Source organism: Thermomyces dupontii (genome assembly GCF_041956625.1).
Source record: "Thermomyces dupontii strain NRRL 2155 unplaced genomic scaffold VTN31scaffold_6, whole genome shotgun sequence".
Lineage (NCBI taxonomy): Eukaryota > Fungi > Ascomycota > Eurotiomycetes > Eurotiales > Trichocomaceae > Thermomyces > Thermomyces dupontii.
The window spans coordinates 1,201,433-1,228,154 of record NW_027192312.1 but is presented as its reverse complement, the minus strand read 5'-3'; the positions used below and the strand labels follow the sequence as shown (position 1 = coordinate 1,228,154).

General features: G+C 52.9%; 13 protein-coding genes across 13 annotated transcripts; 6 read left to right on the top strand and 7 right to left on the bottom strand.

Moving 5' to 3' along the window:
• Window positions 1-402: 402 nt before the first annotated feature.
• VTN31DRAFT_6303 (uncharacterized protein) lies at window positions 403-1,470 on the bottom strand (the record flags this gene model as incomplete). The annotated part of the gene is made up of 5 exons (XM_069406899.1): window positions 403-438; window positions 496-604; window positions 660-715; window positions 767-1,076; window positions 1,163-1,470. 5 exons carry the CDS (start codon window positions 1,468-1,470, stop codon window positions 403-405), a joined length of 819 nt encoding a protein of 272 aa, XP_069259385.1.
• An 899-nt stretch (window positions 1,471-2,369) lies between these two features.
• On the bottom strand, window positions 2,370-3,275 carry VTN31DRAFT_6302 (uncharacterized protein; the record flags this gene model as incomplete). The annotated part of the gene is made up of 1 exon (XM_069406898.1): window positions 2,370-3,275. One exon carries the CDS (start codon window positions 3,273-3,275, stop codon window positions 2,370-2,372), a length of 906 nt encoding a protein of 301 aa, XP_069259384.1.
• A 508-nt stretch (window positions 3,276-3,783) lies between these two features.
• On the top strand, window positions 3,784-4,086 carry VTN31DRAFT_6301 (uncharacterized protein; the record flags this gene model as incomplete). Its single annotated transcript, XM_069406897.1, has 2 exons — window positions 3,784-3,841; window positions 3,887-4,086. 2 exons carry the CDS (start codon window positions 3,784-3,786, stop codon window positions 4,084-4,086), a joined length of 258 nt encoding a protein of 85 aa, XP_069259383.1.
• Window positions 4,087-4,098: 12 nt separating this feature from the next.
• Window positions 4,099-5,333, bottom strand: VTN31DRAFT_6300 (uncharacterized protein; the record flags this gene model as incomplete). Its single annotated transcript, XM_069406896.1, has 2 exons — window positions 4,099-4,808; window positions 4,859-5,333. 2 exons carry the CDS (start codon window positions 5,331-5,333, stop codon window positions 4,099-4,101), a joined length of 1,185 nt encoding a protein of 394 aa, XP_069259382.1.
• Window positions 5,334-5,630: 297 nt separating this feature from the next.
• VTN31DRAFT_6299 (uncharacterized protein) lies at window positions 5,631-6,122 on the top strand (the record flags this gene model as incomplete). The annotated part of the gene is made up of 2 exons (XM_069406893.1): window positions 5,631-5,962; window positions 6,017-6,122. The coding sequence occupies 2 exons, from the start codon at window positions 5,631-5,633 to the stop codon at window positions 6,120-6,122; spliced, it is 438 nt and encodes a 145-aa protein (XP_069259381.1).
• A 202-nt stretch (window positions 6,123-6,324) lies between these two features.
• VTN31DRAFT_6298 (uncharacterized protein) lies at window positions 6,325-7,361 on the bottom strand (the record flags this gene model as incomplete). Its single annotated transcript, XM_069406892.1, has 2 exons — window positions 6,325-7,258; window positions 7,318-7,361. The coding sequence occupies 2 exons, from the start codon at window positions 7,359-7,361 to the stop codon at window positions 6,325-6,327; spliced, it is 978 nt and encodes a 325-aa protein (XP_069259380.1).
• Window positions 7,362-8,598: 1,237 nt separating this feature from the next.
• VTN31DRAFT_6297 (uncharacterized protein) lies at window positions 8,599-13,123 on the top strand (the record flags this gene model as incomplete). The annotated part of the gene is made up of 3 exons (XM_069406891.1): window positions 8,599-8,950; window positions 9,010-13,037; window positions 13,094-13,123. The coding sequence occupies 3 exons, from the start codon at window positions 8,599-8,601 to the stop codon at window positions 13,121-13,123; spliced, it is 4,410 nt and encodes a 1,469-aa protein (XP_069259379.1).
• Window positions 13,124-13,714: 591 nt separating this feature from the next.
• On the top strand, window positions 13,715-14,419 carry VTN31DRAFT_6296 (uncharacterized protein; the record flags this gene model as incomplete). The annotated part of the gene is made up of 1 exon (XM_069406890.1): window positions 13,715-14,419. The coding sequence occupies one exon, from the start codon at window positions 13,715-13,717 to the stop codon at window positions 14,417-14,419; it is 705 nt and encodes a 234-aa protein (XP_069259378.1).
• A 316-nt stretch (window positions 14,420-14,735) lies between these two features.
• On the bottom strand, window positions 14,736-15,648 carry VTN31DRAFT_6295 (uncharacterized protein; the record flags this gene model as incomplete). Its single annotated transcript, XM_069406889.1, has 3 exons — window positions 14,736-15,026; window positions 15,098-15,324; window positions 15,399-15,648. 3 exons carry the CDS (start codon window positions 15,646-15,648, stop codon window positions 14,736-14,738), a joined length of 768 nt encoding a protein of 255 aa, XP_069259377.1.
• A 932-nt stretch (window positions 15,649-16,580) lies between these two features.
• VTN31DRAFT_6294 (uncharacterized protein) lies at window positions 16,581-18,474 on the top strand (the record flags this gene model as incomplete). Its single annotated transcript, XM_069406888.1, has 2 exons — window positions 16,581-18,261; window positions 18,335-18,474. The coding sequence occupies 2 exons, from the start codon at window positions 16,581-16,583 to the stop codon at window positions 18,472-18,474; spliced, it is 1,821 nt and encodes a 606-aa protein (XP_069259376.1).
• Window positions 18,475-19,199: 725 nt separating this feature from the next.
• Window positions 19,200-19,859, bottom strand: VTN31DRAFT_6293 (uncharacterized protein; the record flags this gene model as incomplete). Its single annotated transcript, XM_069406887.1, has 1 exon — window positions 19,200-19,859. The coding sequence occupies one exon, from the start codon at window positions 19,857-19,859 to the stop codon at window positions 19,200-19,202; it is 660 nt and encodes a 219-aa protein (XP_069259375.1).
• A 2,682-nt stretch (window positions 19,860-22,541) lies between these two features.
• On the top strand, window positions 22,542-23,920 carry VTN31DRAFT_6292 (uncharacterized protein; the record flags this gene model as incomplete). Its single annotated transcript, XM_069406886.1, has 2 exons — window positions 22,542-22,792; window positions 22,846-23,920. The coding sequence occupies 2 exons, from the start codon at window positions 22,542-22,544 to the stop codon at window positions 23,918-23,920; spliced, it is 1,326 nt and encodes a 441-aa protein (XP_069259374.1).
• Window positions 23,921-23,991: 71 nt separating this feature from the next.
• Window positions 23,992-26,415, bottom strand: VTN31DRAFT_6291 (uncharacterized protein; the record flags this gene model as incomplete). Its single annotated transcript, XM_069406885.1, has 1 exon — window positions 23,992-26,415. One exon carries the CDS (start codon window positions 26,413-26,415, stop codon window positions 23,992-23,994), a length of 2,424 nt encoding a protein of 807 aa, XP_069259373.1.
• Window positions 26,416-26,722: the final 307 nt, after the last annotated feature.

Genomic DNA, 26,722 nt, shown 5'->3' with positions numbered 1-26,722 from the left:
GATGTCACCCGGTGACCCGGCAGACTGGAAGGGCTAATCATATACGAGGGACGGATGGAGATCCTAACCTCGGCGGCGCAGGGGGATGGAGCACGAGTCGGGCCTGTGGGTTTACTCTTTTTCATGCCATTCTCCGCCCTCTGGAGCCTTTATTAGTGATTCACTAATAAGGGATCAAATCCGAGTATCGTGTCAGGATAGGCCATAGATGCATACAGGAACATGTACATAACCTAGGCTTATACTCGGAATTGACCCTCGAGAGTGAATGACAGATTGCAGCAATTGCTTGCTATCAAAATGGATCTAAATATCTAGTTACAACTATCATCACAGATTGCACAGAATAACTTTATCAGGCTACATGTATATACCCTACCCATGGCCTCCCCGCTGTTACATTCATGTCGATCTGCGGTGCAGCACACCCGCAGCAGCCTGCCCGCATTGTGTCAGCAAGGCTCGATGGACCATGTTCTCGAACAGTGTACTCACCTGGTGGTTTGGGAAGACCAATGTATCGGCAATCACCACGTTCTCCGGCCGGGTGGCCGCAAAGACAATAACCTCTGCAATATCGTCTCCGGTCAACGGATCGACACCCCTGGGATTCCAGTCAGAATAAGCACTGCATTCACTGCATTTGAAGCCAGACATACGCATAGACGGCATCGGCCTTGGCCTTGTCACCGTAGTATCGAACAATCGAGAACTCCTGTCACCGATCAGCGAAAACGCTCTTCAACGAGCAGACAGAAACTCGTACCGTTTCCACCTGCCCTGGATCAATCTCAATGACCCGAATGCGCGTCGCAATCAGCTCCTTGCGGAGAGCGTCGGTAAATGCCCGAACGGCCGCCTTGGTGGCACAGTAGATGCTCCCGCCGGCATACGGGTCCCGACCGGCAATACTGCCAATGTTGATGATATCACCACGGCCGCCCTGGTCGCGCTTCTTGAAGATAGGCAGAATCGCCTGCGTCATGTTGATCAGCCCCGTGACGTTGGTCGAGAACATGATGTTCATGTCCTCCTCCGCAATATTGGGAGCCTGCGCAACACCCTTGACCAGGCCGCTACAAGTAACATTCAACAGCGTCAGTGTCCAGTGACAAAGCAGCATCGCCGCTGAGAAAAAAAAAATCCGGAATCGACGACGTACGCATTGTTGACCAGCACATCAATCTCCCGAAACTCCTCCGGCAAAGACGGAACAAAGTTCTTCACAGCCTCCGGGTTCGACACGTCCAAGGCCACCGGGAGCACCTTGACGCCATCCCCCACTTCCTCCCGCACTTCCTTCGCCAGCTGCTGGAGCCGGTCGACCCGGCGCGCCGTTGCAATGATCTTGAGGCTCTTGGGCGAGGTCCGTGCGAATTCCTTGACCGTGCTCCAGCCGATGCCCGACGACGCACCGGTCACCAGGATCGTCTTGCCCTCGAGGCGCTTGGCAGCTGCGGCTGTAGCCATGGTGCGTTGAACAGCCCGATCAAGGAAGATGGAATACGGGTATGCGGAATGACTGGAGGCGCAATCGAGGATCGGCCGGGAAAGCGACGGACGGCGACGACAGAACTGTCCGAGGGTCTGGGCCACGCAGCGAAAACCGTGCATGTGAGATGTCTTTTTCAGTCACCCTGGTGTCGGGGCCGGAGGAGAAACGTAGTCTAATCCTGACAATCGGGTCGAATTGGACTCGAGGGTCCCCAGATGGTGAAGCGGGGCTACGCCGGGGATTTCTCGGCATCTTGTCCGAGGAAGCTTGCGGAGATGTCTGGAGATCGGTTACAGTACAACTGCCAAAATGATGAAAATCTTCAGGAATGAGATACTGCAGAAGGACTAGATACAATTCGGTCATTGATTGTGTGCTTAGGTTCACAGTTGAGAAACGATTTGAAACTTTGTCGAGTTGGAACTGATCACTCAATGGAAGAGATATATAATCCACTCTCAATTAGTTCTCAAGGGTTGGGCTCTGACGCTCTTGACAGTACAGTATGCTCGATCCCGCCAGTTACGTCCATTACACGAGGGTTGCCGCGGAGAGCACCCGAATTGGACGGAGCCTGCATGGTGTCACACAGCTAGGCACGCCGAATCGTTATGCATCCCGACTATCCGCTTCGTTCTCGACTGCAGCGGGATCAATCCGCCGGCATCGCAGGAGGAAATGCATGTCTCAGACCGGGAATAGATGGCATCCGGACATGCCATGGCTGATATCATCAGCGAATCACTCACAGACCTTCGGATGGCCGCGATGATTCGACAACCCCAAGGGGGTACAGCGGCGTGCATGTGGAATCCAGAAACATCTCGAATCCCCGGATAGAGCATAGTCGCGATGATATATGGTTGGTGAAACGTCACATCCCCGCCCACTCAATGCTAAAGGTCCTGACTTTAGCGGGCTCTGCGTTCTCAGAGCCCTCTTGCTCGACCCCTCCCAATAGAAAGCTCTTTTTCACGCCAGTCCCGAGTCGACCGCCAGAAACAATCTCCATCAAATCCAATTCCTCGTCCCATCCTGCCCAGGTGGCAAGGAAGTGGGAGTGGAATCGTAATGGATCTCCAGGGTATGCCATGTATTGACACCCGAACCGAAGACCAGGAGAGATGTAATAGCCCTTGGAATGGAGATGGGCAAAGAGTGGGTACGATGGAGGTACTTCAGGCAAAGGCATAAGGAACTGACTGGGAGCTCTGTATGGGAGTAGAGGAAAAGACGTGGGGGGAGTGATTCCCATCGCCGAAATAGCAGGTGGCGTTTTTGACGAAGCACGGCTCGGCCGACTTTCTTCGAACAGAGTCGAGTCAGTCTCCTCTGCTGGCTTTTCATGCTCATCGTTGTTTAATGCTGCAACGGCTGGATTGTTTGGATCCTTTTGCGCTATCTTTTTCAGCGCCTCTTCACGCTGTAATTCCTTTTTTTCCATCTGAATCTTAGTCGCACGAAGTCCCTCATTTTCTAAACTCTGTATGTATCGTCGCTTATCTTCATCTTTGAGATATTTGATGCCATACTCATGAGCCTTGTACTCATCAACAATGACCGCTACTCCTTTCTCGGCCAGAAGTCTTGCTTCCTCCGGCATCAACTCCAACGGCAGACCCAGGAACACGTTTTGTTGTGGTACTTGTGGCAAGGTCCCAGTGAGGACTCCACAAATGCGGTGTTCACGACGGAGATATGAAGCCGCGTCGGCGGAAAACAAGAGGTAACGGCCGGATATGAAAGAGATGGGAATGGGAAGCTCCGGTACTTGAGCCATTCTACTGTTCCTGAATCCAGGAAATGTTAGCTGCGCTCTCACAATGCTGGACAGAGAGTCTTGGAGTGATTCGAGACAGATCATAAATCTCCAGTGTTTCCATCACAGTTTTGTTTCAAAAGGGATTATGATGTGTTTCAGTGGATTGACAGATTATATTTGTATAATCATGCTGCTCTCAAATAGAGGGATCAATTCATAGTGTCGACATACCTTTGCTCTGAGCTGCACTCTGGCTTGACGAGCAAAGCCAGAGATGCAGAAGTGGTGAGAGAAAAATCTGGAGGACACGATCTCTGTTGGCTTGGTGGAAAAATGCTTGAATGTGACTTCAGCCATTCCTAATTGGGTTAGCCTCGGCTCCATGCCCTCCGACTTTGGACTGGCCTGAGGCTCAACTTCAAAGTTACCAAACTTACCATGAGGCCGCAGTCAAGTTTCTGCCATAGGACCAGTTTGTTCATTCACAATCTCTCTCTCAATAAAAAAAGGAGATTGAAAATCTACAATGGACTTCATTCTGTTGATGATCCTTGTGTTCTTTGCACCTCTATTCTTGCTTGTCGGTTAGTATACTGGACAAGAACTGAAGCTCTAGCTCACCACTGTAGTGTTTCTCGCTCTCTCATCATGCCTAGGCGATAGTTTCCGTGCTTACCTCCGTGGAGCATCTCGCAATGACTTGGGCTCCTACCGGGCGACCTACTTCCGTACAATGACCAACCCCGGCGTTGCCCTGTCCGAGCAAATCGAACTGGAAGATTTGATGCGAGAGCGGCATTACGAGCACGATGAAATCGACAATCGCTAGTGTGTTTTCAATCTAGAATGCAAGATCGGATTTCTTCGGTATGGAACTGTTGGCGGCTTGCTGGGCTTCATTGTCTCCCTCTGCAGGCGGTAGGCTAAAGGGTTTGATTTCAAACTTTCGCCTGCTCAGCGTGAACGCCCAATCCTCTCCGATATTCTGGTCGCTCCCTCCGCCTCGTTCATGCAGTACTGGAAGCTTGTGTGTCTTCAGCATGCCCTGCGGAGGTTCTTCGTGCGCGGTGGCCGCGCCCGAAGTCGCCAAGGCGTCGGATGAATGAGGGAAAGGACACAATTCAATCACACCATCACACAACAATTCTACCCATCGAACCAACCCGGACGATCGTGGATACAGCGAAAGAGGCAACGTGATCATGGCGGTGATATGTTGGGCACTGCTGGACAGCAGTGCGCGAAGGGAGTGGATGAACTGGAGGAGGTGCTCCGGTTGACTACAGTCTGGAGGGTAGATGGCGGGGTTGAGGAGAGACGGAATGAGGATACGATGGACGGTGTTTGGCGGGCATGCAGAAATGGAAGATACGAGCTTCTTGAGGACGGAAACGAAGATCGGTTCTCGAGAAGGTGCGAGAGGGACATAGTTCACAGTAGACAGGGCTGGATGTGCCAATCGCTTCGTCAGATCAAATGCGTGGCAGAAGGCCTTTTGTTTGGAAGCAACATCGGCTTGACTTGCTGGACTCTCCGGTGTCGCGACGGGGGCTGCGAAGATTCAGCGACTGATTGTCATTGGACTGCACAGCGGTGCTCACCTCTTGCCGGCGCGATTCCCGTTCCAAACTCTCCCAGGCGCTCATAGCGCCACGCGATCTTCATCTTTTCTGCCTTCCGCCGGTCGACTTTTTTTTCGTCGACAGCATCTGCTGGTCCTATGAGCGCCGGAAGTGTCCTCCCCCATTGTTCCCCGATCCCCACCACATGGACCTTGTGCTCCTGGACGATTCCTTCGGCGGCATAGTATCGTAGCAATGCGCTAGCAAAATCGGTGGTTCCGTTCTCTTCTATCAGCAGAATTTTGCCCATTGGTAGTCCTGCATGGCCGGCAAGTAGATTGTCCAAGGATCGGGATCCTGTTGACGTCGTTGGTCGGCCATCATCTGGTGAGGGGCGCACACCGGGAAGAGATTCGGGCGATGGTGAGGCCGCTGCGGGTTGCGACGGAGATGATATGGGAGCCTTGCGAGCCGCGCCCGGCGACAATCCAACATTCCGTTTCCTGAAGGACATCTCGTCGGCTATTTCGAGGTTTTGCGATCTCAGAATGAGCATTGAACAAGGTCCAGCTTTGCAAGCCGCATCCAGCCAATCGGGATGTGGGGCATTTCCCAAAACAGTAAGAAAAGAAAAGAAAAAAAGTACGGAGTGCTGCAAGTCATGGAGCTCTTTGAAGTTCGTCATTTTTCAATCTGAAATCTCCAATTCACACGGTTCCTGCAAGTAGGAAAAGAGAGATCGTCGACATTGAATTCGCGGCACTCTATCCAATTCCCATTCCCGTTCTGTTTCCCGTAATCCGGTCGCAACATGTCAGATCCGCAACTCTTCGAAGACACTTTCACCATCACCGCCATCAACAACCAGAAATATGACCGCGTGTCGCGAATCAGCTGTACATCGACTGACAACCAGACGACGTTCACCCTTGATGTGAACACGGAGCTGTATCCGTGCAACGTGGGCGAGACCCTCTCGATGTGCCTGGCCTCGACGCTGGCGCTGGACGGCAAAGGCGATACGGTCGCGGCGGCGAGCCGAGCGGGCTGGAAGGACGTCGGCATGGGTCTTGCGGATGAGTACGACTATGTTTGCCATGGTAAAGTGTATCGATTTGAGGAGGGGTCGACGGCTGGGAATATGTAAGTCTTTTGTTTTGTTCTGCGTGGTGTGCGAGACTGACGGGTTACGACAAGGTCGGTTTTCATCTCATTTGGTGGGCTACTACTGTACATTGATGGGCCGTACAGCAAGCTGGTCCCTCTGCGGATTGACTACGTGTACTTGCTGCTCAAGAAATAAATCCCGCTTGTAGCGCGCGCGTACTTCGTCGAAGGGGATGAGCAATGGGAAATTGGAAAATTCGCATTGGCACGGCGTTACGGGGTTTTTTGGGGAACTTTTTTTTTTTTTTTGTTTGGTTTCAGAGTCATGTTTCTTGGCCTGGTTACTCTGTGATAGACTAGTTTGATCAGGGCATGAACAAGGCTTCTTTCCCGGATATCTACGAACTGACAAATCTAGTGACCAAAGGAAACTCGAGGCGACGATGCAGCCTGGACAAAATTTCCAAGTAGTCCGGCTCATTCTCCGGGGTCAGTATCCCATGTCGAATGAAGAAGTCGAGAACCACTACTGCACAGTTGGGCTTCCACTCGCCCCGGGCCAGTGATTCCTTGACTTCATCGACGGTCCAAAGCCGGAAATCCTCCACCTCCGTATCAGACGGTTTGGGAATCTGGTCCGCATCGAGCTTGATATCGTAGACATACTCGACCTCTGGCTGAAGCAGGCCAGTTTCTCCGCCGGCTCGGGCATCACGGACATAAAAATAGCTCACACACCCGGCGGGCGTGGCACATCGACGAAACACGTCAGCAGGGATTGACGCCTCTTCCGCCGCCTCGCGAATGGCGCACTGGAACGGGTGTTCGCCCGTACTTAGCCCGCCGGCCGCCGTGTTGTCCAGATATCCGGGGTAGGTTTGTTTTGTTCTCGAGCGCCGGGCCACCCAGATGCGGATCCCATGCTGCTCGTCCTCGACGTACCCCGTCATGTGCACGCCGTAGGTCACGATGCCGAAGAGCGGGCTGGCGGACCGCTCCATGTCCATCAGAAATTCGCCGCCGGGACCGTAGATGGGGTACTTTTCATGCCGCCAGCCCTTGAGGACCGCAAAGGTCTCCCGCCGAACGGCCTCGGCTAGCAGGCGAGACATGATCTCAGACCGCTCCTGGGGCGTCGCATCAGGAGCGGCCATGAGAGTGACCGTGCGCGCGGCCGAGTCCACGTGCCAGTCTCCGGGAATCCAGTAGAACTTCTCTACCACTTCATTGAGCAGATAGCCCAATATGGCGGGACAGCCATTGATCTTGAATGCATGGTACTTCTTGAGATGCTCCGTGTAGAACGCTGGATCGCGGTCATAGTAGGGGAATCTGTAAAAGTCAGCTACGTCGGAGAAGATAGTACGGAGATGGTCATTCAGGGACCATACGAATCGCATTCCTCGACCAATTGAAGATTGGTTTTCCTCATCATGTGCCGAATGTCTCGGTGCTGACAAATGTCCGTGTCAGCAATCTGGTAACAGATGATACAGGGCGGAGTAGTACCGAAGTATGGGGTCAGGTCGCGCTGTAGACAAACACTCCGTCTCTACGACAATGAATTCATGTCACTAAATCGACATGACAACATGACATGAACCACGGGGACCAATCGGTTCGAATTCGAATGAGCCTTCACACTCGAGGTATGGACGTCGTCAAAGTCGCAGCCTTTGACGCAAGACTGTCAGACCGACTGTTCATGCTCATTTAGGGCTTCGATAAGGACCGACCAGGGATGGTCCCGCCGCACAGAGTGGCGCAGAGTGGTCACGTGATATGATAAAAGCCGAATATTCGTCCGGAAAAAAATCTTACTCAGCGGAACTGATCCGAAATGCCCTAACCGCCGCTAAATCAAATCGGGTCCCCGACTTGGCTCTCGACCTCCTGGATGCTCTTCCCCAAAGGCCCGCCGGAACGTCGCCAAGCCAACATCTATGAGCTTCATTCTGTTCGCTGGTCGTCCAGTTTCGTCCGGATGGAGACTGTCTCTGCTAAGCGGAACTTCAGACACCCACCCAGAAGAGTGTCAAAATGAGCAATCATTAGAAATCATGCAAAATTTCCGTCGTATCGGAAGATATTTTCTCGGTGGAAACTGGAAACGTCAACCACGAGCCATGGGATTGGGGAGAGCTCTTGAACCTCGCTTGGAGTTATCGGCTTGCAGCACGCTCCTTTCATTGATTTTGTTCCGCGGCGTTTGTTGCAGCGTGACCCACTGTCCCTGGTCTATGTGATCCATTGATCGCGTCTCTCCACCGGAATTAACCCTAATTCCTGGTTTCTACCGCTGTGATCCTCCTAGCTTATTAATCAGTTTCGGGGATGTTCTATTTTTTTTTCTTTTTCTTCTTCAGGGTCTCCATACAAATGCCCTTTGGTATCTATAAATTTCCGCCGTAGGCTGCTCTCTTCCTTTCCGGGCAGAGTTATCTTTTTGTGGCTCTCCGCTCTCCTCCAGGCCACCGGCCAAAATCGCACTTTTGCCGGATATGGTCCCCGACTCCGGAACGGAACACAGAGACAGCAACGTACTTCGTGCATAGATCCGTGGCTTTATAATACTGACCTGTTGTTGATATCTGTGTTGGCTGCTCTCACTGTGACCATTCACAAGTAGAATACAGACAGACTCTGTTCAGCACAGCAAGTGTGTCTCCAGCATGTCGGAGAAAAGGTCCCTGGCCGACGACTCGTCCGACACGGCGACACAGCCCGTGTCGTTCGAAGAGGGCCGGGAAAATGTGCGCAATTCGAATCCCAACGGCCTTTCACGCGTTCAGTCCGGAGTCGACGTGGACCAGGCGGAGAGGGATTTTGCCGAGCTCAGCAGGGAGTTCTCGAACATATCAAGAAACGCCAAGCGAGCCTCGAAGCACTCCAAGAATACAACCGACAAGGATCTCGAGATGTCCAGTGATTCGACAGAGGCGGAAGAGCCGTGGAGTCTCGAAGAGGCGCTGCATGGCTCCAGGAAGGCCGAAGCGGATGCGGGCATCAAGCCAAAGCATATCGGTATGTGATTCGCATGTTGGTGCGGTATCTCTAACAATGGTTGCTGACATTTCCCGCAGGCGTCATCTGGGATAACCTCACTGTTCGGGGCATGGGAGGCGTTAAGATAAACATCCCAACGTTCCCCGATGCCGTCGTCGGCTTTTTCAACGTTCCCGCCACCATCATGTCCCTGCTGGGGCTGGGACGCAAGGGCCCTGAAGTGGAAATTCTTCGTGACCTGCGCGGTGTCGTGAAGCCCGGTGAAATGATTCTTGTTCTGGGACGTCCTGGGTCAGGGTGTACAACATTTCTCAAAGTGATGGCCAACCAGCGCTTTGGATACACCAGCATCGATGGGGACGTCGTGTATGGCCCGTTCGACGCTAAGACATTTGCGAAGCGATTCCGAGGAGAGGCAGTGTACAACCAGGAAGACGACATCCATCATCCGACGTTGACCGTGGGTCAGACTTTGGGCTTCGCCCTCGACACCAAAACGCCAGGCAAACGGCCCGCGGGCGTGTCAGCGCAAGATTTCAAAGACCGGGTGATCAAGCTGTTGCTCAAAATGTTCAACATCGAGCATACGGTGAACACAGTGGTTGGCGACGCGTTCATCCGTGGTGTCTCGGGAGGAGAACGAAAGCGCGTCAGTATCGCCGAGATGATGATCACTTCGGCCACCGTGACAGCATGGGACAATACCACGCGCGGCCTCGATGCATCCACTGCCCTGGACTTTGCCAAGTCTCTTCGCATCATGACCAATATTTACAAGACAACGACTTTTGTCTCCCTGTATCAAGCGTCTGAATCGATCTACGAGCAGTTCGACAAGGTCATGGTGATCGACAAGGGCCGCCAGGTGTTCTTCGGTCGCACTTCGGAGGCCCGAGCATACTTTGAGAATCTCGGCTTCAAGGAGAAACCCCGGCAGACCACCCCGGACTATCTGACTGGCTGCACCGATCCGTTTGAGCGCGAGTACAAGGAGGGACGGAGCGAAGCGGACGTACCCTCGACCCCGGATGACTTGGCCAAGGCTTTCAACGAGTCCCCGTACCGCAAGGCTCTCGACCAGGAAATGGCCGCCTACCTGGCCCAGGTCCAGGAGGAAAAGCACGTTTATGAAGAGTTCGAGCTGGCTCATCAGCAGGCGAAACGGAAATACACACCCAAATCGTCCGTCTACTCGAGCCCGTTCTGGATTCAGGTTTGGGCTTTGATGAAGCGCCAGGCCCTGATCAAATGGCAAGACAAGTTCACTCTTTTCGTGTCGTGGGCAACGTCGATTGGTACGGCAATCATCCTCGGTACGGTTTGGCTGAAGCTCCCCGCAACCAGTTCCGGCTCTTTCCCCCGTGGTGGCCTGCTCTTCATTTCGCTTCTCTTCAATTGTTTCCAGGCGTTCTCTGAGCTGGGCTCTACGATGCTGGGACGGTCGATCGTCAACAAACACCGCGCCTTCACCTTTCACCGACCCGCCGCGCTGTGGGTGGCCCAGATCCTGGTAGATGCTGCATTCGCAAGCGTCCAAATCTTGGTATTCAGCATCATCGTCTATTTCATGTGCGGACTGGTCTTGGATGCTGGCGCCTTCTTCACATTCGTCCTGATCATCATCGTGGGCTACCTTTCCATGACTCTGTTCTTCCGTACTGTGGCCTGCCTCTCTCCGGATTTTGATTACGCCATAAAATTCGCCGCCACGATTATCACGCTTTATGTCTTGACTGCTGGCTATCTGATGCAGTGGCAGGACAGTCAAGTGTGGCTTCGTTGGATCTTCTACATCAACAACCTGGGTCTCGGATTCGCGGCGTTGATGGTGAACGAGTTCAAGCGACTGACTGTGACCTGCGATGCGGCTGCCTTGGTTCCGTCCGGCGAAGGGTATGACGACATCCAGTACCAAAGCTGCACGATGCCCGGAAGCCGGCCCGGGACTCCTCTGATCTCCGGCTCGGACTACCTGAGGGACGCTTTCTCGTACCACCGGGGTGATTTGTGGCGCAATTTCGGAATCCTCGTCGTGCTGACCTTTTTCTTCTTGTTCACGAATACCTGGCTTGGCGAAGTGATCAAGTGGGGAGCCGGTGGCAGGACCATTACATTCTATCAAAAGGAGAATGCTGAGCGGAAGGAACTTAACCAGAAACTCATGGAGAAGCGCAAGAGGAGTAGGGAGACCAAGACCAGAGAGGACACCGGGAGTGAGCTGAAGATCACCTCCAAATCGGTACTGACATGGGAAGACCTGAATTATGATGTCCCAGTTCCTGGCGGTACCCGCCGATTGCTCAACTCCGTGTATGGCTATGTGCAGCCGGGGAAACTGACCGCTTTGATGGGCGCATCGGGTGCGGGAAAGACGACTCTGCTGGACGTGCTGGCTTCTCGCAAGAATATTGGTGTGGTGACCGGCGACATTCTTGTCGATGGTCAGCCACTTGGTGCGGCCTTTCAGCGAGGTACTTCGTATGCGGAGCAGCTTGATGTCCACGAACCCACGCAGACAGTCCGGGAGGCCCTGCGTTTCTCTGCTGAGCTGCGTCAGCCTTACCATGTGCCACTGGAGGAGAAGTACGCCTATGTCGAGGAAATCATCTCGCTGCTCGAACTGGAGGACTTGGCGGATGCGATGATCGGATTTCCCGAGTCTGGTCTTTCCGTTGAGGAGCGCAAGCGGGTGACCATTGGAGTCGAGCTGGCGGCCAAACCGGAGCTTTTGCTGTTTCTCGACGAGCCAACCTCCGGGTTGGACAGTCAATCCGCCTTCAACATTGTCCGCTTCCTGCGCAAGCTTGCTGCCGCTGGCCAGGCAATCCTCTGCACCATTCATCAACCGAATTCCGCGCTTTTCCAGAGCTTTGACCGCTTATTGCTGCTGCAGAGGGGCGGCGAATGCGTCTACTTTGGTGACATCGGACCCGACTGCCAGGTGCTGCTTGACTATTTCCGACGCAATGGTGCCGAATGCCCGCCGAATGCCAACCCTGCGGAGTGGATGCTTGACGCGATCGGTGCAGGTCAAACTCCTCGCATCGGCGACCGTGATTGGGGTGAGATTTGGCGTGAGTCTCCAGAACTGGCGCAGGTGAAGGAGGAAATCGCTCGCATCAAGGCTGAGCGGATCGCCGAAACTCGAGATTCCAATGAGCGGCGCCCACGGGAGATCGAGTATGCAACCCCTACCTGGTACCAGATCAAGACTGTCACGCGACGAGCGAACCTATCGTTCTGGCGGTCCCCGAATTACGGCTTCACGCGGCTGTTTGTTCACGGTATCATTGCGCTTTTGACCGGTCTCGCCTTCCTGCAGCTGGACGACTCTCGGTCTTCTCTCCAGTACCGGGTCTTCGTCCTGTTTCAAATCACCGTTATTCCTGCCATCATCATCCAGCAGGTGGAGGTCAGATACGATCTTTGCCGACGGATCTCGTATCGCGAGACTACCTCCAAAATGTACCGCCCGATTGCGTATGCCATTTCGATGATCATCGGCGAGCTTCCATACAGCGTGCTGGCGGCGGTCGTCTTCTTCCTCCCCATCTACTACATTCCGGGCTTCTCGTACGCGACGCACCGTGCTGGCTATCAGTTCTTCATGGTGTTCATTACCGAGCTATTCGCGGTAACTTTGGGCCAGATGATTCAGGCTCTCACGCCCAGCGCGCGCATTGCATTGCAATTCAACCCTCCGGTCATCATCGTCTTTTCGTTGTTCTGCGGTGTCGCCATCCCCAAGCCCCAGATTCCCGGGTTCTGGCGTGCATGGATGTATCAGCTGGATCCGTTTACGCGGCTGATCGGAGGCATGATGGTGACCGAGCTCCATGACCGTCCCGTCCACTGCACGTCGGCCGAACTCAACCGGTTCAATGCGCCACCGGGCCAGAACTGCGGCGAGTACATGGAGCCTTTCTTCCAGCGAGGCGGCTTTGGCTACATTGTGGACAACGCAACCCGGGTGTGCGAGTATTGTGCGTATAAAGTCGGGGACGAGTTCTACAAGCCTCTTGACTTGTCTTACGACAATCGCTGGAGAGACCTGGGCATCCTTGCTGCTTTCATCGGCAGCAATCTGATCCTCCTGCTCCTTGGGGTAAGTAACAGTTGTCAACATTTTCGGCCCTGTCCGGTGCTAACGAATGTTCACAGTCTCGCCTGTTGAACTTCAACCGTCGGTGATTCGCCCTCGGATGTCTTGAGCTCAATACTTTCTCCCTTTCTTCGGGATCACTGCCGAGGCGTTTTTTTCGACCCTGCCGGTCGAGTTGATAATCTTTAGTATCTGACATTTCGCAGCATACATATGGTATTGTTCTTGAGGGGCTTGCATCCTCTGGAAGTTTCTCAGGAGTTGGGGGTTTGAGAATAGGTTTCATTAGATAGACTGGGAAATGAAAGTACATGTTTCTTTCTCAATATGTAGACAGAAATTGCAATCCTTATGCCAATTTTGACTTCACGAGCGCGGGAGGCTGGGAGCTCTTCATGCTGAGGCTTAGCTTGTATCGAGGAAGACCTGGTTAACCTTATCAGCTTATCGATAAGATAAGGGTTGGAAGCTTCGATGTAGTTCTTCATCACCGCATCGCGAGGAAAATAAATATCCACAATGTTTACTCCGAACCAATGTGCATAGATCGGTACGAGTTTGGTATGATTCTACACTAGCGACCTACATCATACAGCAATTGGCAGACGCCAACGTCGCACGCATCATTCTTTGACTGTGTTTCCCCGTGTACTCTGTACAGCTCGAGTCTTCGACCCGCGATGTTCTCTGTCGTCATACCCGGCCGACCCTGTCTCACTGACATAGCTGTTCTGGACGCGCAACCCAATGGTCAAGCGACCAAGTTCACGTTCACGATCCCCGCCCAGCCGGCCTTTAACCACCTCGTCGTCTTTCTCCTGCCGGGAACCGTCCTCCCTCCCGACACAGCTGCCGCAATCTACCTGCAATCGCCGAACGCGAAACCGGGGCCCAACGGGCCCGAGTTTAAGTTTCTGGGGGCCATAGGGAACGAAAAACCATCGGCCATTTTCAAAGTTGGGTCCGGGCAGCCGCGGCGAACAGAGGCCCAGGAGGAAGATGAGATGCTGGATGAGGATACGACGCGTCCGCTGGAGGCCCCCAATAGCCAATACGTGCTAGGGATATCGATCGAGCCGGCGCAGAACGTGGCACAGCAGATGGCGGCGCTCGAGGCGTCGCGAGCACAGACACAGTCCGCACAGCCGTCGTCGTCGACCGACCTCGTCCGCATGACTCCGCAGGCGAAGCAGATCACCACCAAGACCCTGGCGCAACGGATCATTGGAAATGCTTTCAACTTCTTGGCCAGTTTTGCTGAGTCGAACCCGAACAAGCAGGGCGAGGAAGTCGTACCGTTGAAGAGTTTCCGGGACTGGTGGACGAAATTTGAGAGACGCATCGAGATGGACCCGTCCTTTTTGGAGCGTGACGAGCAGGTGTAGAGCAGGTGTAGGGATTGTATTTGGAGTTTGGAGTCGAGTGTCCTTTCTTGGTGTCTTTTTTGGATGCTTCCCCTTTTTTTCTTTTTTTCTCCTATCGGCAATGTTATGGGCCAATTGACGTGGGCTCTGATTCTCATCTGGTCTATTACACGACATCACCATATCCGGTCACGCTCTAATTCATTGCAGTGCCGCGCACTTACACCGGAACCAGTGATTAGTTGATGGCGTTGAGCTTCGGTGAAGGCAGTACATCTATCTATAATTTATTTACATACTCAGCCAGACATATCTAGCCTCCAACGTCTCCGCTCGTCTACTCTTCAAGCAGGAATCGCAAGAAAGCCGCACCCGCGACAAGTCCATCATGCTTGTTCTTGACCCTCGACAAGGCCTCCTGACACTCCTCATCCGAGAACACGCGCAACTTGTTCCGCGTGGTCAGGATCTCAGACACGATCTCCTCGGTGAACTCCGGATGGCCTTGAAGGGTGATTAGACGGCGCGGGATGTACATCCCCTGAACGGAGCAACGGGGCGATGAGGCCAGAGGAATTACTTCTTTGGGATAATCCTTGACGATATCGCGGTGCATTTGTTGCAAGCTCTGTTGGATAAAATCAATGCGTTAGCATTCTGCCAGAACCCCCACCACAACTCTTCGAGAGGAGGTCATACCAATTTATCTTTACCAAACAACTCCTTGCCCTTGTCCGTCAAGTCAACGTCGCAGACGGAAATCTCCCATCCGGCCTCGCTTCGCCCGACAGGCGCCCCTAGAGCACGGCCAACGATCTGGTGTCCGAAACAGACGCCGATGATACGTGCGCGGTCATGCGCGTAGACCTGCTTCGTGTATTCGACCAGTCTGATGATCCATGGATGGTCGTCGAATGCGTTATGCTCTGAATTACAGTCTGTTAGCGACGACTCATGTTCAACCTTCGAAAAAAAAAAAGGCCGTAGGAGATCAACTCACTTGAGCCCGAGATCAAAATCGCATCGATGTCTTCTAACTTTGGGTACTTGTCGTCATTGACAACGTCCCATTTGGAGATTTGCAGGTCCCGGTCGGGGTCCAGCTGATATGGTTCATTGTCGTCAGCAAGCTTCTTTGCGCTCTCCCGCAAGAGCGACTCAAAGACACCACCATAACCGCCGTATTTTGCGTGGGTGTTTGGCAGAGGCGTGTCGCATTCGAGGACAGCGATGCGGAGGGGAGGGCGCATTCTCATTTATCGAAGGAACTGCAGTCGGGTGCTGTTGGGCTGGATCAACTGCAAAACTGTATGTATGGTAGTAAGACTTCCGACAATGTACTAGCACTGTACGAGTAGAATTCCCTGTTTCTTGGGTCGAGATCAATCATCAGTCTTCACTCATGGTCATTCCATCTCAATGTATGACTTATCGGTCTCCCCGCCGTATGTATGTAGTTGGTCTAATCTGATCTGATAGGCCAACGCTCTCTCATTGGATCAAAAAGTGGCGATTTTCGGGAGTCGTTCCGAGCACAACCCCTGGACCTCAAAGAGCGGCAAATGCAGTACTAAGCACAGTTGTTCTCTGCATGATCAATGCAGATATGCAGGAATGGGAACAATAACCTTGCACACTGCAATGCAGTTTCGTTGACCGCTGGTGGCTGAAATCCATACTAGCCGACTGACTGTCAGATCAATGAGGGGTCGAACTCTTCACCGCTCGATCTGATCATTCAAGGGCTGGATCATCAGAAATCGCGGTCTCAATAACAGAGCTGTTCGATTCAATTGACAAAGCTGGTGCAATTCTTCATATTTTTTGCACGAGGATCGAATGTGATTGAAGGATAGACAACTACGGAGAAGTTACTAATGGAATAACTATTTTGAAAGGTGCTTTAAGACTTGGGCAGCTAAACTATCTGATCGGCACGAAGGTTCGAGTTTTGCTTCGGCTAAATCTCCGTCATGGTCCAGAACTTGAGATGCATTGCTGATCTTCCAAAATGAGTCACCTGGACATGGATCAGTTTCACTAGTATTAATCAAGACAAGGGACTGCCCGAGAAATAGAGGAGAGGAGAAAAAGGAAGAAAAGCAGTTCTTGTCTCCTCTCTGCCCATCGATAGCGTACTACTACATATACTCGTCAAATACAAATACCATCAAATACCACCATGGGCCATGCGCCGGCTGATGAGACAACACCACTGATCCCTCATGACAACAAAGATGATGCCAATCACACACTCGAGCATGATGGCCACGTCCACCCCAGCGAAGATGCATCCTCCGAGCAAACCGACTTGGCCAAGGTGCTCTCAATCACATCGGGCTTGGACCCCAGCTTGGAACGAGTCACCTCGGCCACCACAGCGCCGCCAGAGCAATCGGGGACTGGGGACGAGTGCAAGGCAAGTGAAGGGACCTACGCCGACCGGTTCATGAATGTCACTCCCAGGCAGTTCTGGATCATCTTCGGCGGCATCCAGCTGGGCTACTTTGTTGGGTTCTTCGACTCCACACTGATGGCCTCGGCCCATCCCGTCATCACTTCTTATTTCAAGGCGTCCAATTCAGCTTCGTGGCTCTCCACGGCCTTTCTCCTCACGTCAACCGCCCTGCTGCCGATGTTTGGGCGGATTTCCGACACCTTGGGCCGTCGGCCCGTCTATCTCTTCGCTATTGTGATGTTCCTTGTCACCACGATTTGGTGTGCAGCGGCCCAGAGCATTGGTAGCTTTATCGCGGCGCGGGCTGTGTGTGGGATCGGAGCAGGAGGCGTGTTTTCCCTGGGTTCTATCATCTGTAGTGATATCGTGCGCCTGGAGTATCGTGGAATCTACCAATCGTACATCAACGTCACCCTGGGTGTCGCCAGTGCCTGCGGGTACGCCGGAGGTGGTATCCTATGCGATTACCTAGGGTGGCGCGGTGCTTTCGCCATCCAGGTACCTTTCATCATTGCGTATCTCCTGCTGGCTGCTTGGTCGACCCCTCCAGAATTGGGCTTGACGCAGCCCAAAGATCAACAGCCGCGGAGCATAGCTCAGTTGATCCGCCGCACCGATATCACGGGCTCCATTCTGCTGACCGTGGGCGTGAGCGCGCTCATCATCGGCATCAATCTCGGTGGTAATGTCCTCTCATGGGGCCACCCTGTGGTCATCGGATCTCTCTGCCTGGCTGTGGTCTTCGCCGTCGTCACGCCCTGGTACGAAAGTAAAGTTGAGATACCAGTCATGCCGCTCTGGCTGTTGTCCCGCAACCCCAGCGCGTCCATCATCTTCAGCAACTTCTTCGGTGCCATCGCGGTCAACACCGTCATGTTCAACGTGCCGCTCTTCTTCCAAGCGGTCAAGCTCGAATCTGCCACCCAATCGGGACTGAATCTACTTGCGTCCACGCTTGCCGTGACTTGCTCCAGCGTCCTCACCGGCTTCCTCATCACCTGGTCTCGGCGGATGAAGCCATTCACAGTCATCGGATCCGTGTTTCTCGTCCTCGGTGCCTTGGCGGCGACGCTGCTGACCCTCGTCGCCGAGATGCCGTATGCTCTAACCTTGATCTTTATCGCTCTCGCCACCTTCGGCCAGGGCTTCTCCTTCCCGGCCTTCACCATCGCCATTTTGGCTGTGAACACGCAAGAAGACCAGGCCATCTCTGTGTCGACACTGGGGCTATGGCGGAACCTGGGATTTGTGTTGGGCATTGCATCGAGTAGTCTGGTCCTGCAGAACGCATTGCGCGCGTACCTCGAAATGCTCATTACTGGGCCCGACAAAGAGCAGATCATTCTCCTAGTCCGGAAATCTGTCGAAGCGGTGGCGACCCTCGACCCGGTGCATCAGAAGCAAGGTATGTCCCAAAAGGACCTTGTTGGATCCCAAAAAACTTGTGGTTAATCCTTCACTAATCTGGTGATTTGCAGCCATCGCCGCTTATAATCATGCTCTTGGCTGGACTTTTGCATCTGCGGGATTATGGGCTTTTCTCATGCTGGGCATCATCTTGCTTGTCAAGCTTCCGCGTCTGAGAAAGAAACCTCAGCATGTTGACGTGGAGCAGTAGTGACCTGGATCTACTTCGCATGCCTGGATTATGACTTGGATTGGTTGATTTTCGGCCTCTAAAAGTTCATGTGGATAAACATAAACGACTTGATAATTTGGTTAATGAGAGTGCATGATTATATGAGTTCTGGTAGCACATCCCCGTCAGTTTACGAGCATCAATTGCCAGTACTATTACCTTGGACTCATCAAGTATGTCACGTCCTGGCGTCCAGAAACTTTGCTCAAATCGATCACGGACACGGAAGATGCCTTGGTGCCATATGCTGTATTCAAGCGATGATTGCCCACCGCCCCTGTGATCCAAACCGCTTGCTATTAACCCTGGTGCAACATCGCATAGAGATACTGTAGTTGCACTTGACTGCTCCTCGGTTCCTCGGCGATGTCCGAGCGATGCTTCATAGCCACCAGAAAACCAACGCCAGCCTGTCTGCCTGCCTGACTTGGCACCGACTGGAGAGTTCAACCTCGCACACCCCCTTCTTTTCCCTGTGTTCCATGTCGGTACGCGTCCTTGTCTGTTCGCCAGCGTCTACTCTCTCCAGCTGTAGTCAGAGCCCCGGTGTCTTCAACTAGGGCATACGGAATCATGTGACTCCCAGGTTATAAGAGCATGAAATGCTACGTCCTAAGGCACCCATGCAGCTGATCATGTAATCCCACAGTCAGCCCGACTTGATGTTATCCCCCCTTCTCGTTCTCCTTCTTTCTACAACCATCTCAGAGCACTTTTCTTCTGTACTCCTTGTACAGTACTAATGACTTCAATGTAGAGTTGTGGAGTACGGTTGCAAACTCAGCCACCCTGGGAGCGATCCTCAACTCCCAAACAGTTTCGTTGAAGGGAGTGACGATAGCACGCTTCTCGAAGTATTTGAGATTTTTGTCTTTCGAGGGCAGGTTTGGATGGATACGGCTTGCCAATTTTTCGAAGCTTGAGGTGGTGTGGATCACGTCCAGCAAGGTCATGAAAGGAGTGCAGGAACGATCGAAAGAGAGCCGGGCCAAGTCATTCAGCGAAATACTTGTTGTCGACGGGGCTGTCGCAGAGGTGCAAGTTTTCGGTGTGCGAACGCCCCGAGCTGGGACCTTATGAATGATTGGTAGGCAGTGTCTGTGCGGCCGCTGGGGAGGAGAGTCGAGTGGTTTCAAGAGATGGAGCCCATCGAATGTGCAAAGGCTGGACAGCTGCACGTACAACGGATAAAATTGATTATGTCCGGCGCCTTTGTGACGTTTAAGATCTATAGTCGCGGAAGTGAACAATCGCCCCTGCACCTTATAAGGTGTAACGGCAAAGGCGACGGTTAAGGGTACTTGGGTGGTCCAAGTAACTGAAAACGTTTCCTTGTTGCCGGTGGGCAATGTCTTCACCTCCATTTTCACAGAAGCCTTGTGTGGGAACACCGGCGAAAGCCCGGGTTCCAGAGCGATTCCAGTGGACGCAATACGGAGAACAATCTTCCCCTCACTCCGCAAACTATTGCAAAGGGTATTGTGAAGGTATGTCTTACCGGTCCCGCCTGGGCCGTGCACAAAGAAGAAGGTCGAGTTTATGCGCCCATGATGCGGTCGTAGGCAGGCCTCTGGGACGGTGATAAATATGGATTCCGCACTTGCTTGTCAGCTTCATCCACAAGGGACGCTCGATCGTAGGTCCGTTCCGCGACGATCAATGGATTCGGTGGCCTGGGCATCACCCTCCCAGTCAAAGTCGTAATCGAGCAAGCCGAAGTCTGAGACACTATTACTCGTCCCTTTGGAGCAGACGGTGTAACTAGCACAGGCCGTAGTCGTGGTCCGCATGTTCGAACGCCCAAGGGCGGTGGTAACTGTAGTCATTCGGATTCTTGTAATCGGATACAGGTCGTCAGTGAATTCGTCTGCAAAGCGGGTCCAGATGTGCGGTAAGTTTGTCGAGCGCTCCGGAAGTCATTGCTGAAGCAAACATAGTATAGCTCGCAACCCGTGCGGAGCTGACATGCCTCCTGGAAACAGTGCACTCAGCCATTAACCCTGGTGAGGATGTCAACCGCGTAGCACGCCTCTTGAGAAAGTCTCATGAACGACGGTATTGATGTTCGAAGGTCCTTAAAAGCGATGCCTGTATGAACGGGTAGGAAAGTTAGAGGGAGCACCTAGTTTCCGTCCCACACACAAAAAGTCCGGCATCTCCTCGTACAACAGTTGTTCAAACATCTAATTCGTGTGGTTCCCTTTCAGTGACTCTGATGATGATGCTATCTCTCCAATAGAACAGCATCTCGGGTCCGGTAATGTTCCAAGTCAGTCTTCCCTTGACCAACCCATTGACTGGCACCAAGTTGGCGTGGAGATCCGCAACGTATAAGACATCCCCAAGCCGAAGTTTGCTGTTGTTTGCGTCGACGATCTGGACTGCTCCGCAGCCTTTGATAGCTAACTTAGCACCTGTCCGGACCTTCAAGAGTTATTCATAGCGGTCGAAGCTCGGAGAACATGCCCTTCTTCCTAGAGATTGGACCACCGCCAAGGAATATGAGGCCAGAGGTTGATTTCCGATCATTTTTGTCAGCAGCGTAATCCGCATCAGAATGTTTACCCCAAAAAAATGTTCCATATCATATTTTCGTATCTTTCGTTGACCAAAGATATTTCAGCAATTTCTTGAGTCAGGTAGCATGTCCAACCATTGGTGTATCCATGATATGTGCCAATTTTGTTGTCGCAAAAGCAATGTCAGGTCTGGTATACACCATCAAGTGCATAACACTGCGGATTTTTTGTTGATAGTCTTTCTCTCGGCGCCATCAGGTCACCTTTCTTCCCTCTGAACAAGTTCCATTTTCTCTGCCAAAGGTATCTGTGTTGGCTTCCGGCTCTGATGTTGCATGTCAAGTTCGTGATGTATTTGCTTGATAGGCAGATTGATCAAGGTAGATTGTCCTGTGCTTCCTGTGCGATTGTATTTAATAATGTCAGAAGGTGGGTAGGTACGTTGCGCGCCAAATTTCTCTTAGCACACTCGACTGCGTGCTTGCGCCACTGGTTGAAGATATCCCTGATGACATTCGCAGTCACCTCCGCATCTGCTCCTCTCTGTTTGCATGATCCTGTAGTTCTTTACACCAGATGAGATCTATCTCAGTTGGTCTTTGACTATGATAGAGGGTATCATCGTTGGATTTAATGTACTGGTCCCAGATTTTGTCATGAATTGTGCAAATCTTGATACAGCAAAAGCTCCGTCTGGGCGAGTCTGCACCACCACGTATATCAACGATCCTACTTTTCTCTGGTAGCCCTCACTTTTGGCAAGGTCGCGATTTGGTTATACGGGAGAAGTTCTTGTTTCACCGGTGTTCTCTCTGACTGCGTATCCGCAGGATGATCCGGCTCTATCGGTGCCCTGGTGGTGTTCCCATATACATGGTTTCGTCAATTCTGACATCCACAAAGGCGTCGACCGCGCCCTATTGCATGAGCTCGAGGTTGAGCAGCAGGGACGCTAGATCTCCTACCTATTGTGGAGCTATCCGAACAGGGCGCAAACTCAAACCTCCAGGGATGCAAAATGGCCCCTTTCAAACTCAGATGGCGACGGAATTCACTGATTTCGCTTCCTTCGCGGTATTGTTTCTTTTCCACAAGACGATGGCTAAAAGATTGCATATGTAGCCTGCTCTGTGTGAACCCTGGAAGTGAAGTGTTACGGAGTATGTGTGTGTTCCATGGAGCTGGTTTGGCCCTGCGCTAAACCATGTTAAGAATGTACTCGTAAACTTTCGGTAGGCTAACTAATAGGCCTGAAGACCTGTGCAGTTATTTCGAGCAGGATTGACCTCCAGGGTCAACTGTTCTTATTGTCGTTTACCGCAGTTGTCGACTTGGCTCGATACTAGTTAATATTTCGCGAAGATCTGAAAATGTGTTTCAATAGAACAGAATGTACAATTCTCACATCGAATCTTCATGCATGATCCCTGAATCGTCCCACTCGGGACGTAGAAATCTGCAGGAATCCCAGCTTAAACGTGACCTGCAACCTCGGATTCCCACCTGTTGGACCCAAACATCAGGCAAATGTCAGCCACTCCTTCACAAACTCAATCGCCCGCGACGCCGCGATATATTCTGCGTGGCCATGCCTCGCCGATCCAGGCGCTGCATTTCTGCGCGCGGAATTCGCGGCTGATATCGGCGGATGCAGACGGATGGATTGTGGTCTGGGATGTAGTGTCAAAGAGACCTCGAGCAGTGTGGAAGGGCCATGACGCGTCTGTATTAGAGGTCAAAGGCTTCGATCGTGGGCCAGCTGGCTTAGAGTTATTCACGTACGTTCTCGGCTTGGAAGATATTTCCGGTCTGTGGCTGACGCACTTGACAGGCATGGTCGAGATCATAAGCTGAGGCTGTGGAGGCTGACGCCGGCCGACGAAGAGTCATTGTTAGACAAGACTCTTCCGGTTGATCAAAAGGCGAGGGCGACGTCGGCTCAGCCATGGCTCGTTCACTCGTTACTGGTGAATGCGCTCAACTTTTGCGCGTTCTCGCTGTGTTTTGCTGTGCCGGCAACTCTGGGCCTGGACCGCAGCTCCAGCTCCGGGACGTCGGATCCGAATCCTAAGCCATCGCAAGAATGTTATATTGCAGTGCCGAATGCGCTCAATTCAGGGGCTATAGATGTATTCCATCTTCCTTCGGAGAAACGCGTGTCGACTATATCGGCGGACACGACCGTTCAGACCGGGATGGTGATGGCAGTGGAAATCTTCATCGTTCCAATGCGCCCCGAAGAATTGTACGTTGTGAGCGGCTACGAAGACGGACACGTTATGGTTCACGCCCGACATCCGCCGTCTGCCACGGGCAGCTCATCCTGGCAGTGGGAGAAGCTCTACGCCACCCGCCCGCATTCCCAGCCCGTCCTCTCGCTAGACGTGCTCAGCTCGCCGGAGGAAGGATACTCGTTTCTTACTTCATCTGCTGATGCCTTAATCGTCAAGCATCCTGTGCCATTGTTGGGAATTGAATTGGTCAAGTCCGGCGATGACAATCCCTTGCAGGTGCTCAATACCAAGCATGCCGGCCAACAGGGTCTGCGGGTGCGCTCTGATCAGAAGATCTTCGCGACTGCCGGGTGGGACGCAAGAGTTAGAGTTTATTCCTGCAAGACGATGAAGGAACTGGCTGTGTTGAAATGGCACAAGGAAGGATGCTACTCAGTCGCCTTTGCGGATGTTCTTTCGTCGGATGAAGCGGAGGGGAGTCATTCCATGTCGATTCCTGATAACAATACTCCCGACGCTACTTCGGCAGCAGCCGTTGAGAGCCGAGCAGGTGCGCCCGTGCATGCTTCGCTGAAAGCAATACAGAATCAACGACGGCAGAAAACTCAAGAAACGCATTGGCTAGCCGGCGGGTCTAAGGATGGAAAGATATCGCTGTGGGAGATCTACTAAATTATTGACATGAGGAATATCTATCATTACACGCAGGTATTTGAACAAAGCTCCCATTCAAGGCTGATAGCCTACGCCAGATTGAACTCGCTTGCACCTCCAGCTGCCAACTCCTTCATCTTGGCTCGCATCTTGCGCGCAGCTTCATCGACACTCGAGGGACGCGGGCGGTCATCATCATCGTCGTCATCGTCCGCAGCGGCCCTCTTCTTACTACTGGTCGATGACTTGCCGGCCGATTTTCGAGAAGCTTTGAAGTCCTTCTTCGTCTCATCCTTGCTCTGTCGCAAACCAGGCACGTTGATTTTGGATGGCCGATCTCGTAGCGCAAATGCTTTGGCCAGGTGTCCCAGGTGTAACTCTTTGATGTTGAACATGCTCCGCTCCGCAGCAACGTGGGTTGCATATGCTCGAATGTGGGACTGATATGCTCGCCGCGCGAGTTCCAGGATCTTGGGGTTCTCCAGCGCCCATCGCTCCACATCCAGCTGCCATTCTGTGGCCTTGGCTTCCCAGTTCTGGCTGGCGGATTCGATGTTCCCGCCAAAGCCCCGCTTTAAGACTTCGTTGGCGTCTGAGCGCGTGAGCGTCTTTCCGCCATCCCGGTATCCGCGTTTTAGAACTTCCACGTAGCCCTCCTCACAGCCCGGGAGGAGGAAGATAATGGCCCGACCGTCCCGGCCAAGGCGGGCCGTTCGTCCGATTCGGTGGAGGTGGTCGTCGGCACTGAACGCCGGGTCATACTCCACGACGAGGTCCACATTGGGCAAGTCAAGACCTCGTGATGCGACGTCGGTGCAGATGAGAACCGCAGCTTCCTTGCAGCGGGCGAATGATGCAAGCGTTGAGGTTCGAACATGTTGCGGTAAGGAACCGTGAAGCTTGTGGACGGTGACCGGGTTGGACGGGTTGGAGATTACGGCTGCGGGTGCGATGGTGTCGTGCTGGGATGCTTTTGAAACGTTGACGTTATTTTTTTGAGGTTTCCCTTCCTGTTTTTCCTCGGAATCACTCTCTTTATCAGATTCCTTGTTTTCCTCTTGATTGATTTGCCTTCGGAAGACCTCAAAATGGAAATCAACCGAGTCCGCACAGGAAACAAAGATAATTGCTTTCATCACGGACCCCTTCCGGGCAAATGTCCTCTTCATTAACGCCGTAAGAGTAACTAAGCGAAGCTTGGCCGCAGTAACCACGTACGACTGCTTCAATTGAGCAGGAACGAACGTATTTGACCGATCTTCGTTGGTGTCCTTCGGCTTTTCCGGCTCATCGGCCGGGTCAGCTTTGATATGCACGGCATCCTTCAAGCTGATCTCGCCGAGTCTCTGCACATTCAACTTCAACGTCGCCGAGCAAAGAACCGTGATCCGCCTCGACGGTAACCCTGTAACGGAAGAGCTGGGTCGTTGGCGGGCGTCTAGTTTCTTGACTATCCCTTGAATTTCCTCCTCAAAGCCCATGTCCATTAACCTGTCCCCTTCATCCAGGACCAGCCATCGGACCGAACTGACATCCAGCACTTTGGTATTGTCCAAATGGTCTGCGAGTCGGCCGGGGGTAGCGACGAGAATGTTCAGGCCCTTTCTTAACCGCGCCTTTTCCGACTTTTTCTTCTCACCGCCAATTACCGTGCCGGCGACGATCCAAAGCGCACTTCGCAGAAGATTCTCAAGCACGACGGAGATCTGCTTGCAGAGCTCTCGCGTCGGCGCCAGAACGATGGCAAACAGACCAGAGTCGCGATTGATGGATTTCGCGGCGGTCCCCGACTCCCCAAATTTGCTATCCTTCAAACCCATGATGCGCTGAACCAATGGCAAGAGATACGCCAGCGTCTTTCCTGAACCTGTCTCTGCTTGAATGAACGCATCGCTGTCGTCCTTTACTAGCTGCGGGATTGATGCTTTCTGGATCGCGGTCGGTGCTTTGAGTTCCATTTTTGTCAGGAGATGAGCGGCGAGCGTTGACGTCAAACCCAGGGCGGTGAAATCCTCCATGCCATCGATGGGCGCATTCGATGGCTGAACCTTCACATCTTCGTCGGCTCCTTCAAGTTTCTCGTTTTCTCCGACAGTCCTTGGGGTCGGGTTGGACGTGAAGAGCGACGAGATGACCTGTTTCGGTCTATGGGGTCCTCTTCCTCCTCCGGCGCCTCCTGATGACGACACCTGTTGTCCTCCTTGTGTCCGTTCGCCTGTCGACGCTGTCGGTCGAAACTCCCCGCCATCCGTTCGCTGTCGTTTCGTCGGCCGGCCACCCTCCGTATCAACCTTGTTTTGTGATCCCAAGGGCGCATTATTCGCATTTTTGGGTTTCTGTTCGTCGTCTCCCCCGGCCGCTTTGCTGGGATGAGAATTCTGCGCTCGCCGTCGCGCAAGCTTCTTCGCCGAAAGCCGATCGCGCCATGTCCCGCCTTTGAACTTGGCTTCCGGCTTGATGATCCCGTCCCCGATAGAGAAGTTCACTAATAGCCCATCGTCCGCCATTGCCATCGTCACCTCACCTTCTCCGCGGCGCGAATCGAATGCTGACTCTAGTCGAGTCCGCTGCCCTCATCGACAGGTTCCGCAGTTCAATCAATCGACTTTTCGGCTGCTTGAGCGTAGGCGGTGAGAAATTATTTCTGCCGCATTCTCTCACCGCCTGAGAAAATCGGGCAGAATCTGAGGCGGTGACCATTACCTAGGACTTTGACAAGAACCAACAGTCCAACACATACCCCTGAGTCCTTGATGAGCGAAGGATTAGAAGTATTTTGACTGTTGTTTGAGTGAGAGTACTCAGTTCAGTTCACTGTGC